Source organism: Castanea sativa, chromosome 9 (genome assembly GCF_040712315.1).
Source record: "Castanea sativa cultivar Marrone di Chiusa Pesio chromosome 9, ASM4071231v1".
Lineage (NCBI taxonomy): Eukaryota > Viridiplantae > Streptophyta > Magnoliopsida > Fagales > Fagaceae > Castanea > Castanea sativa.
The window spans coordinates 14410058-14423829 of record NC_134021.1 but is presented as its reverse complement, the minus strand read 5'-3'; the positions used below and the strand labels follow the sequence as shown (position 1 = coordinate 14423829).

Below are 13772 nucleotides of genomic sequence, written 5' to 3'. Positions count from 1 at the left end.
TAAGGTTGTAGGATCATTTTTTTTTTTTTTTTTTTGGAATGCTAAGGCTGAAGCATCTTTAAACATAAAACATTGGCAAGAATGTTTGTTCACACAGATCAATCCAATAAATTGTGCAAAAAGAAAATGCAGAATAAACCAAGTTTAATGGGTTTTTTTTTTTTAAATTAATTATATCCATTTCTTCAATCCAAAGAGTTCTTTATCAAACCTCTAGAAGTGTGGAAACTAAAACATTTCAAAGTTTCGCAAAATGTCTTCTTGACTTTATTGGTTTCCTACCATTTTAATTCAAAACTTTGAACCCTAAAAACACAAATATTGTCACGTCCATTTGTAGCTAAAATGGGAATGAAAATAGCAAAAAGAAAAAAACCATATATTTTTTTTAATCTTTTGGATAAGCAATTCAACGTGAACTAGACCTGGTCCTCAAGAAAGAGAGGTTTGGTCTACTAATGTGTCTTAATATCAAAGGGAGTATATCTATACTACTATTTAAGAGGCTTTCCCTATTTGGATTCTACATTTTGGATGCTTAAAGTACCCTCATCATATCCACTTACAAGTTTTCAACTAACGAGGATAAATATGTAAATTAAAACTCTTACACTTTAAAACCCACAAACTCACGTACGCTTTGCAGTTTCTATCTCTCATTCTTCTTCAGATTGAAGACATTTAGTTTAGCTCTACATCCTCCTTTCTTTTTCTTCAGATTCAGATTAAATACATTTATTGTCAGAGGCTCCAACAAATTTTCAGGTTCTATTTTTTGCAAGTTCCTCTTTATTATTATTATTATTATTATTATTATTTGTTTATGATTGACTTTCTTTGAGCTCTACTTTTTTTTTTTTTTTTTTTTTTTTTATGTATCACGTTAACTCTTTTTTATTTTTTAAATGTAATTTTGAAATGAATGATTCCTTCGTATAAATGATCAATTACTATTTCCTCACTTCTTCTTTTTTCCTTCTTCGAATTTTTTTGTTCTTTTTAAGAATTTGTTTTTTACCGTCATTGTATATGTTTTTGGCGTTAAAGTTTTTTAGTTTTTTAGTTTTTTTTACCATCATTGTATATGTTTTTGGTGTTAATTTTTTATTTATTTAGTTATTTATTTAAATAGTTGATGATGTGTTGATTAGATTTTAAAGAGTCCATGATAGAGTTAAATTCTAAAAAATCTTTATCTTCTATTTCCTCACCTTTTTTTTTTTTTTTCCTTCTTCATATTTTTTTTTTCTTTTTAAGAAATTTTTTTTTTTACCATCATTGTATATGTTTCACCAACTGTTTCATGATGTTTTCGAGATTGTTCGGTGTAGTCTTGTTGATGGGGATGTCAATGCCTTGGTCTTAAAGGTTTGATTTTTACTTCGTATTTTTTTTTCTTAGCTTTTCCAGTATGGCTTTGTTATTTTATGATGAATGTGTTGCAGCTTTAATAGGAGAAGAAACAAGTTCTAATTGTTTTTTTGTTTGATCTCTCTTGGATTGTTTATAGGAATAAGAATGAGATAATAGGGAACAATGTAGATAATAGCATTGTCTTTTTTCCTTCTTCGTATTTTTTTTCTTTTTAAGAATTTTTTTTTTTTACCATCATTGTATATGTTTTTGGCGTTAATTTTTTTATTTATTTAGTTATTTATCTATATCTATATCTATACTATTATTTAAGGGGCTCTCTCTGTTTGGATTCCTCATTTTTTAATTAAAAAATGCCCCTACACCCCTATGTTTAAGTAGAGACAAAACTAAAGGACAATCCGGTAAAAATGCAACTCTAATTTCTACTAAAACATTGTCTAAAAAATAGGACCACTCTGCTGTTAACTTTTAAATTACTTTATCCACTTTTAAATTACTTTTTCAAAATAAAAATTATATATATTATTTTTTTATTTATTATTTTTTTTATGTGATATGCGGCATTTTTTTTTTTTTTTTTTTTTTTTTAAAGAAGGTGTGGTAGTTTTTTTTTTTTTTTTTACAGAACTTGGGATAGGTGTTTTTTTAATAGAAAACCGTAGGGTAGGTTTTTTTAGAAGGTGGGATGGTTTTTTTTAGGAGAAAGTGGGGATTGTGAACAATTTTTATTTTTCCACTTTTTTGTTATTAATTTTTGTTGATTTACAATTTTAACCTTATTTTTTATTTTTTAGGAATAAGAATAAGTTAATTAAATTAGGGGTATTTTTGTAAGTTGAAAACACAATAACTAACTTTTTGAATCCTCTTAATATATAGAGAAGATAAAATTTAAAAAAAAAAACACAGTTTTTTCCTACAAAATAGGACCACTAACAAAAAAAAAGCCTCATCGCACTCGCGAAGCGTGTGTGATGAGGCTAGTTCTGCTTAAAAGGGCTTCAAGAGCCAAAAAGGCCCAGACCAAATTCTTTAATTCTTATACCAATTTCACATCAAAGAGAGCATGCCAAACCTACCAAAGTTGTACAAATTGTAGCCAATGATGTTGAGCTACATAGGGGAATTTGACCCATTGTGGAGTTTGACCCATAAAACACAAAAGGGTAAATCTCACTAACCTACCCTAAGGTTTGGGCTAATTCCAAAGAGGTCTAAAACATTTCAAAACTAACCAACTTCATCCCCAAACTCAACTTGGTCCAAAACGCCATTTAAGCCTTGTTAATCATTAAAGCCTCTCTTCTTTCTCTCCCGTCTCTCAGACTCTCTCATATCTCTCATCGCTCTCTCCCTCATCTCAACTTTTCTCATCCCCTCCTTAACCCTAAACTCAAATTAGATCCCTCAAAATCTCATGGTAATTTCCAGTAGTCCTTGCCGCCACGAACTACCACCACAATGGTTATCTCTCTCTCAAGTTTAGCCATAGCTACATGAAGCCCACATCACCACAAATGGTAGTTGAGCTCAACAACAACACCACAACCACTGATCGCCGCTTTCTTCTCTCTATCTTTCTTATACTCTTCTTTATTTCCTTCGGTCGTTTATGGCCAAAATCTCCTTTTGTCTTTGGTTTTGTGATTGGTTAATTTAGGGATTGGGTTTTCTATTGGCTTTAGGGTCTTAGTGATTTTGATTTGGGTTTGCAAACTAGGGTACTAGGCGTTTTAGGGTTAGGAAAAAGAGATTTTGGGGTTGATTTTGAAATGGGTTTGGATGCTCATCACATATAAATGTTATGCATATTCTATGTATATCAATATGTGTATATGTGTCTAAATGAGTGAGTGTATGTAAGATTTGCTTGTGGTAGTGGGCTTTGTAACAATTATGGTGAGGTAGTAATTTTGTAAAAAATAAGCTTCTATTTCTACTAGAAGATGATGGGAAATTTGAGGCTCAACCACCATAGAACACATTCCAACCCCACAATCTAGCGAGTTCATATTAGTAGGCTGCTTGAGAAATATGGGTATGACATAATTTTAGATCTTAATTTTTTTTTTTTTTTGGGGGTGAAATTGACACTTTCCCCCACTCAAGCTTTTTATTTTTGGTAGAGGATGTTCATGGATTCAAAACTAAATCTTAGGATTTTTGCATTGGTTTCATGTGGTTTTGTACAAGAGAATAGTCTTTTGTTTTGGTTGTCTGGAGAGAGAGATAAGAGAGGGATGACTAACAGAGGAGCAAATTAGAGAGACAAGAAGGAAAATAGCGTACAAACTAACGGATCTAATGGTGGTTAGGAGCTAACTTGGGTTTAGAGACTAATTTGGCCAGTTTTGAAATATCTTGGATCTGATTGGTATTAACTCAAATCTCAGAGTAAGTTAGTGAAATTTACCCAACACAAAAAGTATAGATTTTTCCTACCCTCCCGTAATTCTGACTCCTCAGGATTCATTATCAAATTAATGGTCCATGTATGTTAATAAGCTTCATTATCAACATGTGGCATGCAGTCAATCCATGCAAAAAGAATCAATCTCAATGTTCCCATGATTTCTCCTAGCTCCTTGGCATTGCGCGGAACATAATTTTTCTAGGACCCATGCACATTGGCCCACTTTTTAGTAAACAAAAAACAGGAAAATTGGAACAAGTCACTAGGTCAGAAAATTAAGCAGCACCAAATACATTTCCCTTGATCTGTGGGTCCCTTGTACCATGATTCTTATCAAACTATTATTGGTTTCCTATCATTTTAATTCAAAAAAACTTTGAGCCTTGAAAGCTCAAATATTGACATGTCCATTTGTAGCCAAATGGGAGTAAAAAAAAAAAAAAGAAAAAAAAAGCCACATATTTTTTTAATCTTTTGAGTAAGTAATTCAACGTTACATTAAGCACATGTAACCATTTTATTTTGTGAAGTTTGTATAACATTTTTTATTTTTATATAATTGTCATTATCTATTTGTTATTGTTTTTATAAAAATATTTTAAACTGTATGACAAAACTTAACCCATGTGCATTGTATTAATTATTGACCCAAAAAACCGCACGCATCTATATATATACAAATAATACATTATGTGTCTATTTAACCAGTCAAATACTTTTTCTTTTTTTTTAGTTTCAACATATGACATCCACCTGATGATAACTCTTTATCATTAGACTAAAATATCAATTAGTTTTTGGTATAAACGGGGATTGAACCCTTAATATCTTATTAAACCAATCAAATACTTGAAGAATCACTAACTTTACTATTTTTTTTATTAATAACTAACTTTATAACAAAATATTATTATAAGTAACATGATAACTATATACACATATGTTACAAACCCTATATATTTCTTTATTTTTAAAAGTCAATTAAACTAATAAAATAATATTTTATACCTATAATGTTTTTTTTTATCAAGTCGTTCCCCTGAAGTGTTGGAAAATTTAAACTCCGGTTGATAGAATTAACAACTTTTAAACCCAATTTGTTAATTAGATTTATTATGAATAAAACTTGTTAAAACAAACAAACATCAATATCATGTCAAAATCATGTGTAGCGGAAAAGTAAATAAGACAAGATATGATGACCTAGGAAAACCAATGAAACCAACCAGTTTCACAGTAAAAAACCTGGGGAAAAACCTTCCCAAAAAGCAATCCACTATGATAAAGAAAAGTTTCAGATCTAGTACAAAAACTTTGTCCCTAGACTCTACAATCCTTATAGATAAACTCACAGCAGAAATCTTCTACCGCTTCAGAACCTCTGAACTCTTCAATATATGAATGCCACACTTTGATGCATGGATCTCAGTACGTAACTAACTCTTTTGCACAAATCCCAGTATGTGACTCACTCACCAACTTGAGGAAGAAGAATGTTGGCTGCAAAATTCTTCACTTCATCAACAAGGAAGATCAAGAAACACTTGGTTACAAAACCCTAGGGCACAAAGATGCAGTAGCTTCTTTCAGAGAGAATAAGGCTTTGGTCACCTTATGCATGTGTTTTCCTTGTGTTATCTTATGTGACGATCTCTAAAATAAGCCTTATATATGTCTAGGGTTGTGAGAAAAGAAATCTTACACAAATACATAAGCATGGGCCAAAAATCAGACCTAAAAATATGAATTTTCGTAACCTCGATAAATATCTCGATAGATAGTATCTGTCGAGCCTCATTAAACCTCGATAGATAGCTATCTATTAAGAAGCTGTCGAGCTATCTGTCCGCAGGTGTCGAGCTATCTGTCCAGTTTTAGTGAACACATTTTCTTCACTTGTTTTTTGGTCTAATCTTTATGACTTTAATACTAGACTTGAACAACATGTTCTTTGAAATATTAAACACATTCTAGATCTACCCAAATACAAGTAAATTGCGTTTTGTCAAAAAAGTAACCAATTATATACAATATGTCCTTAGCATGAAACATAAGTAATGCTACCACAACTTTTTTTTTTTTTTTTTTTATCAAATATTTAGGTACAAGTGGTGCACACATATTATCCCAAATTCACAAAAGTCAAATTGAAGATAGAATAGTCAGTGATTGCCATTTCTTACATAATTCACTCGCCATTATGCGCTGTTAAATGTTATGGTTTATTCTTAACAAAAACAGTTATTTGAAAAAAAAAAAATGTTTAACTTGCAAGGGCAATTAATGTAGCCTCGAAAAAAAAAAAAATAGTAGTAGTAAAAAAACGGTTATTTGAAAAAAAAAAAAGAAAAAAAAAAAAGATGTTTAACTTGCAAGGGCAATTAATGTAGCCTCCAAAAAGGGAAAAAAAAAAAAAAAAAATAGTAGTAGTAGTAGTAGTGCAATTAATGTAGCCTCCCAAAAAAAAAACCGTTATTTGAAAAAAAAAATGTTTAACTTGCAAGGGCAATTAATGTAGCCTCCAAAAAAAGAAAAAAAAAAAGTAGTAGTAGTCGTCGTACAAAAACAGTTATTTGAAAAAAAAAATATATATATATATATATTTATTACCACTTTTATTTAATGTGATAGTCACTCAACAAGTATTATTTGAAAAAAAAAAGATGTTTAACTTGCAAGGACAATTAATGTAGCCTCCAAAAAGAAAAGTGGGGTGCTACGTCCACAACATTTTTACAATATTTTTACAACAAATCATAGGTGGTTAGTTGTTATTGGTTCAAATTTGAACCTAACACTAAGATTAATTACTTTTTTGTCCCAATAATAACAACCAGTAATATTCTGCCACTTAGGATTTGTTGTAAAAATGTTGTAAAAATGTTGTGGACATATCATTTCTCAAAAGAAAAAAAAAGTAATAGGAGTTGTAGTGCAATTAATGTAGCCTCCAAAAAAAAACGGTTATTTGAAAAAAGAAAGATGTGTAATTTGCAAGGGTAATTAATGTAGCCTCCAAAAAAAAAAAAAGTAATAGTAGTAGTGCAATTAATGTAGCCTCAAAAAAAAATGTAGCCTAAAAAAAAACGGTTATTTGAAAAAAAAAAAGATGTTTAACTTGTAAAGGCAATTAATTAAAGAAAATGTTAACGAATGCTTGTAGTAGTAATTAATGTAGCCTCTAAAAAAAAAGAAAAAATTAGTAGTAGTAATAACAGCAATAGTAGTGCATTTAATGTAGCCTCCAAAAAAAAATAGTAGCAGTAATAGTAGTGCAATTAATGTAGCCTCCAAAAAAACGGTTATTTGAAAAAAAAGATGTTTAACTTGTAAGGGCAATTAATTAGTAGTAGTAGTAGTAATTAGTGTAGCCTCCAAAATAAAAAAAGTAGTGTTAGTAGTAGTAGTGCAATTAATGTAGCCTCCAAAAAAAAAGGGTTATTTAAAAAAAAAAAGATGTTTAACTTGCAAGGGCAATTAATTAGTAGTAGTAGTAGTAATAGCAATAGACACATTATGAATGGATCTGTACATCACATGCTGGAGGGATGGATTTTAAATCATGAAAAGCATTGTAGGGGACAGATTATGAATGGCATGGTACCATTATTTCAACAGTAAAAAGTAATAAGTATAGGACAGTATGGTGTAATTATGAATAGCTACCATTCTTTCAATAGTAAGTTGAGGGTACGATATTGTACTTATAATATAAGTGATGTCAATTGAGAGCCAATGTAGCAAGGTCGGCTCTAGTATAGAAGCGAGCGAGGCAGTCGGTTAAGGCCTTCAAGTTATAAAAGACCTCCAAATTTTAACCGATATAGTACTTTCTTTTATTATAAAAGTATTCATTAAGTCTAAATATTAGCCAATAAATAAAATAATATTTTTTTATAAAATGAAAAACAAGAAAAAGGAAAGAAAAATGCTACATTCATAACATTTTTCACAACAAATTTTAAGTGGCAGGTTGCTATCGACTGTTATTGGTAGGAAAAAAAAGTAATTTCAGTAGTGGATTAAAATTAAAACCAGTAACAACTTAATACTTAGGATTTTTTGTGAAAATATTGTGAATATAACACTAAAAAAAATAGCAATACACAAAAAATTTCACAACAATTTTTTACTACAGTTGAATTGATAAACTTTTACTAGTTTTCATCTAGGTCTATAGCTGATATAACATTTTTGCTTATCACTATCAATCTACTACATTAACAACTGTGAAAGGTTTTGTCAATTTATTTTGTGTAAAAAAATCTACATAGATAATTAGTAATTTTGCATCTAAAACAAGATAATAAAATTTCAAGTAATATTAAAAAAAATTTCTCAAAAAAAGTTGTTTATATATATATATATATATATTTACACGATAACCACGTGTTTTTTTGTGCTTATGTCCAATAGAATATTCTCTGCACTAAGTTGTCCCAATGATAACCACATGATAACCATTTTACATACCCAAGCTCATTATATAAACCCTTACTAAATATTGAGACTCAAATTGCCTTTTGCTGCAAACTTTTTGCTCATCTCTATCTGATAACATGGATGGGAAGAACAAGGAGGCATTAAAGGAGATTGAGAGACTTACTGCAAGGGCTGATGAAGTACAAGAGAACATTTTGAAAGAGATCTTAACTCAAAATAGTGCAACCGAGTATCTTATTAAGTATATGAAAGGATCAAAAAATATGTTGGAGTTCAAGCAAAGTGTCCCTGTCATTACTTACAAGGCTATTCGCCCTTATATCCAAAGAATTGCCAATGGTGAAGACTCCTCTCTCATTACTAGCCACCCTATAACTGAAATGATAATGAGGTCTTTCACTCTCTCTCATAAATTCCTCCTTTTTTTGTGGGTTTTCAATAGTATTTTGTTTTGTAAAGTAATCAATTTGTGTCGTGGTACGTGCAGTTCAGGGACTTCAGAAGGAAAGCCAAAGCTCATGCCCTCAATCGAAGAAGATCTTGATAGGAACATGTTTTTCGTTAGCCTCATCACGCCAATCATGAATCAGTTAGATAATTCCATCTCCATTTTTCACGGGGGCTCAATACATTTTTGGGGTTAAGCCCAAAAATTTTAGTAGATTTTTAATGTTTAAATATTACTTATTCAATTTTTTAAAATTTCTTTTGGTTAATAACCCTTTTTCTTGCTTTTTGAGATATAAAAATTGCTAATATAATTTTTGTTTAGGTCATGTTAACAAATTCCCTTAAGATAATTGTTAATAAACTATAATAGAAAAATTGTAACGCTACTTTCATAGGAAATATAAAAAGATGTCTATAATATATATTGTTTTATCATTCTTCCAATAAAATGTTTTTAAAAATAACTTATAAACCAATGCCCTGAATGCATTGGTCATTTCTCTTTTTTTTTAATGTTTTTATTAATGCTTCTTTTAAAAGTTGTTAAGAAAATTAACTCGCAATTACTATTTACCTTGTAACCCGTACTCATGCATAGACATGTTCAATTATAATGGTATTGATGTTTTTCTTATATGTTTATATCCATTTCATATTCATGTAGACAACATAACATTTTAAAGAATGCAAATAAGAGATGAAAAAAAGGAAAAAATACTTTAGAATTTTGCCAAGTAGTAATGAAATTGAAACGTAGATCTAACTTTGGATCTGAAGCGGAACTATTAGAAAAAGATATATGGTACGAAGTAGATTGACATCAATTAAAAGTATATAATAACATTTGCGTTATTCTTTATAGAACTATTACACCGATTCATTTTCCTATGTAAAACATATAAAAACAATGAATGGGATACAAATCAATATCTATGAATAATAAATGAGACTCACATTTTGTAGGGTGCTCATCTTGAAAACAGTTAAGTATTGTATTGAGATTAAAGTAATGACATTATTGTGGTTTACCAAAATTTAAAGGGTAAGGCTTCTGTCCAGTGGACACGTCCAGATTCAAACACGTGTCCACCATCTAATGTGTCCAATGGAAATTTCCACTGGACACAAGCCACACCCAAATTTTAAAAGTTTAATTGGACACTTAGCTCTCGTTTGGGAGGAGGGAATAAAATGAAATAGAAATGAATGAAAAAAATATTTTTAGAATATTTTTTCCTTCCCTTATTTTGGAGTTTTAATGGGAGGAATAGAAAATTTATTCCCTTATTTAGGAGTTGAAGTGGGAAGGAATGGAATGGGTAGGAGGATACAGTCACTTCTCTCTGTTCCCTTTAAATTTCAAATTTTTATTCTCTCTGAAATTGGGAGGAATAAGAGGAAATGACATTAGATTTAATGAATTTTTTACTAAAACTCTCAAAATACTCTTATATATTCAACAATTTATTTTAAAATAGGAGTCTAATAATAATATTGTCATAAACTGATTTCATTTCATTCCCTCTATATTACTTCCAAATAAGATTACTTACATTCTATTCATTTTCATCTTTTTATTTTAAAACATCAAATTAAGGTTACTTAATTCCATTCTATTTCAATATATTCCATTATTTTCCTTTAATTAAATACATTCCATTCCATTCTATTCATTTCCATTCCCTTATGATCATTCCATTTCATTTCATACCTTTATGAACTCTCAAACGAAGCCTTAGCAGTTAGCACAAAATTAAACTATAATTAAAATCCAGTTAGATCTTTTCTAAGCTTTGACTTTAAATTGTTACAGTCATAAATTCATAATCACAAGCTTGCATTGAATTAGATTTCATAACAAGTTATTAGTACACACAACTAATTAAGGTCAGGTTAGCTATACAAGAATACATCTTGTTTCTAATTAAGCATGTGTGACATTCTAATTCCAGGTATGTCCCTGGTGTTGACGAGGGCAAGCACATGTACTTCTTCTTTGTCAAGAAAGAAATATCCACTCCTTGTGGTTTACCAGTTCGGACTGCGAGCTCCAGGCTCTTACAGAGCAAACACTTCAAGCGCCAAGCACAAGACCCTTCCAATGACAACAACACAAGCCCATTCCAGGCCATTTTGTGCAGTGATATCAGTCAAAGCCTATATTGCCAAATTCTTGCCGGTCTAATCCACCGCCACCAAGTCCAAAGGCTAGGAGCCGCGTTTGCCTCAATTCTCCTCCAAGTCATCTCTGTCCTGGAACGCAATTGGGTTCGTTTCTGCAATGATATCCGCACTGGCCAACTAGACCTCATGATCACAGACCTTGAGTGCCGTTCATGTATGTCTACCTTGCTTTCATCTCCTGACCCATGTCTTGCTAATGAGATTGAGAACATTTGTAGCCGTGCGTCATGGAAGGGAATTTTGTGCCAACTTTGGCCTAGAGCTAACTTCATTGAGGCTGTGATCACTGGCTCGATGGCACAATATATACCGGCCCTAGAGTATTATAGTGATGAGAAATTGCCATTGGTGTCAAACATATATGCCTCATCAGAATGTTTCTTTGGGGTTAACTTGAAGCCCTTATGTGACCCTTCTGATGTAGCATATACCCTCTTGCCCAATATGGGTTATTTTGAATTTATACCCTTGGGAGAGGATGGGACAATGTTGATGAACGTAGGTGAAGAAGATGATGTACCCAATGACAAGCTTGTCGACCTTGTACAGGTTAGGCTTGGCTGTTATTATGAATTGGTGGTCACTACCTTCGCTGGTGAGTCTTTACTTGCAAATGCATTTTTGTTTTTTTCAAATGAAAATCTTATTTCTTACTTTATGCTCCCTAAACCATTAATCGAATATCTGGTTTTATTTTATTTTCCTAACCATTTTATAAGAAAAAAAAGGGACAACTAATTGGAGGATTACATGCAATCAAAACATTAAAAGTGGGACAAATGTTTTTATTATTAGTTTCTTACTATAGTTTTAGGTTCAAAATATTATTCTTTTCAGACTGAGCGAAAAAAAAAAAAGAACTCGCAGATAAATTCACTTCCCTTGACCCGCTTATACTCTACTCATAAATAGTGTGAAACTATCATCTCAACATGAAAGGCCTTTTCATTCAAAATATATATATAATTTAAAGCTTTCTTTAATACCAATTTTTTTTATTTATGTACTAATATATAGTTATATACACTGGTGTATACCATTGGTGTCGTTCTTTCATTAAGACTAACCTTTTTAATTTCAACATTTCTTATCAGGACTATATCGTTATCGTGTTGGTGACGTGCTACAAGTGATCGGATTCCACAATTGCGCCCCACAATTTCGATACATTTGTAGGAGAAACGTCATTCTCAGCCTAGACGGCGAAAAAACCAACGAAGAGGATTTGCAAAAGAGCATCAATGTGGCCAAGAAATTGCTAGAGCCTTACAATGTTCTACTCGGGGACTACACTAGCTATGCGGATGCATCAACTATGCCAGGGCATTATGTATTGTATTGGGAAATTTTATTTCATGGATCATCGAAGGCAGATGATCAGTTGGCTAATATTGCAGCACTTGATGAAAAAATGCTACAAGAATGTTGCATTGCTGTGGAAGAAGAGCTCGATTACATATACCGAATATGCCGTACACATAATAAGTCTGTAGGGCCCCTTGAGATTCGAGTGGTGGAGCCAGGCACGTTCGAGGAATTGATGGACTTTTTCATCGATCAAGGGGCCTCGATCAACCAATATAAAACACCAAGGTGCATCAAGTCTGAAGGAGCTCTTAAGTTACTTAATTCTCACGTGAAAGCATCTTTTTTTAGTCCTAGAGATCCAAAGGCAGCGACACCGACGATTGTAGACTCAACAAATGTGTATAATGTAATTATGTAAGATTTACATTGCTAGTACAATGTAAACCGATAATTACTCCCTTAATTAATTATAATGTTTCTTAAAAGAATCAAAACTTTGTTGGCTAATAAGTTTCCCTTTCTTTGTAGTCCTCCTTATGTTTTGAAGTTTAAAGGGTATGCATTAAGTAATTGTCGGTGTCACTGCCTTTGCATGTGGACCGATTTAAAATGCGTTCTTTTTAAATAGTGAATCATATATGCTTTTTTGGAGAACTTGTATTAATTTATCATTTCAAATATAATGGGAGGACAAGAGTAGAACTGCGTATCCTTAGTGTAATAGTCATTTTACAAAATTCTTGTGAAGTGGAGGAGGGACAAAGGGCTGGTGTTCAAATCTCTAAGAGAGAACTTTACACATGTACACTTAGATTAGACTAAAATAGAATTTTATATTGTATAAAACAAATGGGGGAACAAGAATGTTTGGATATGGCATGATATTGTATAACAAGCAATCAGATAAATCTGGTTAGGAAAAGAGATCAACCATATTCACATGATGAATAAAAATGATATTTTGGCGTGGCTAGAGTATATCTAGTATGACAAACTAAGCTACAAATTTTATCACAATTATTTTATGTAATAAATTGTGATTGGAAACATGCCGAAAAACCCGCTGCTTCATTACTCAACATGTCTCAAAGTCTGACATGACAAAGCAAAAGCTTTAGCAAGAAAAAGGACAAAGCTAAAGTAGGTCCCAGTCTCATGAGGGCTGGGGGAGTTTCCATAGACTCACTAATTCGATCCCTAGGGTAGATTTCGGGTGATTTTACTTTAGATATTCAAATTTCTAAAGTAGCTCCAAAAAAATTTTTAAAAAAATTAACAAAAAAAAAAAAAAAAAAAAAAAAAAAAAAAAAAAAAAAACACAAAGCAAACAACTCCTATTGCTATGGTTGACCCAACTCCTACGCCCAAGGCCCCCATTACAAAAGTCTTTACCATTTTATAAAAAGGGTCCATAATAATTATAAAAATACTCAAATTTTAAAATAATTATTTTTTAAATGATTGTGCATTACATTCCTCATGAATGATACTAGAAACCTTATCCAAAATTAAAATTGATAAAATCTTATTTAAGATGGACTATATCACATGAACTGTGGGGGGTAAAAGGACCCAAGTGGGCATATGGGCCTTTGGA

The 13772-nt window shown here is 31.4% G+C and overlaps 1 protein-coding gene across 1 annotated transcript; it reads left to right on the top strand.

The window, feature by feature from the left end:
* Window positions 1–8330: 8330 nt before the first annotated feature.
* On the top strand, window positions 8331–12682 carry LOC142610119 (putative indole-3-acetic acid-amido synthetase GH3.9). Its single transcript, XM_075781843.1, has 4 exons — window positions 8331–8624; window positions 8721–8822; window positions 10636–11462; window positions 11962–12682. Exons 1-4 carry the CDS (start codon window positions 8350–8352, stop codon window positions 12591–12593), a joined length of 1836 nt encoding a protein of 611 aa, XP_075637958.1. The 5' UTR covers window positions 8331–8349; the 3' UTR covers window positions 12594–12682.
* Window positions 12683–13772: the final 1090 nt, after the last annotated feature.

Excerpts from the sequence above, each read along its gene's own strand:
- LOC142610119 (XM_075781843.1), top strand. The coding sequence starts at position 8,350 with ATGGATGGGAAGAACAAGGAGGCATTAAAGGAGATTGAGAGACTTACT. Across the intron at positions 8,625-8,720 it reads ATAACTGAAATGATAATGAG|TTCAGGGACTTCAGAAGGAA; the intron begins GTCTTTCACTCT and ends TGGTACGTGCAG. Across the intron at positions 11,463-11,961 it reads GGTGGTCACTACCTTCGCTG|GACTATATCGTTATCGTGTT; the intron begins GTGAGTCTTTAC and ends ATTTCTTATCAG.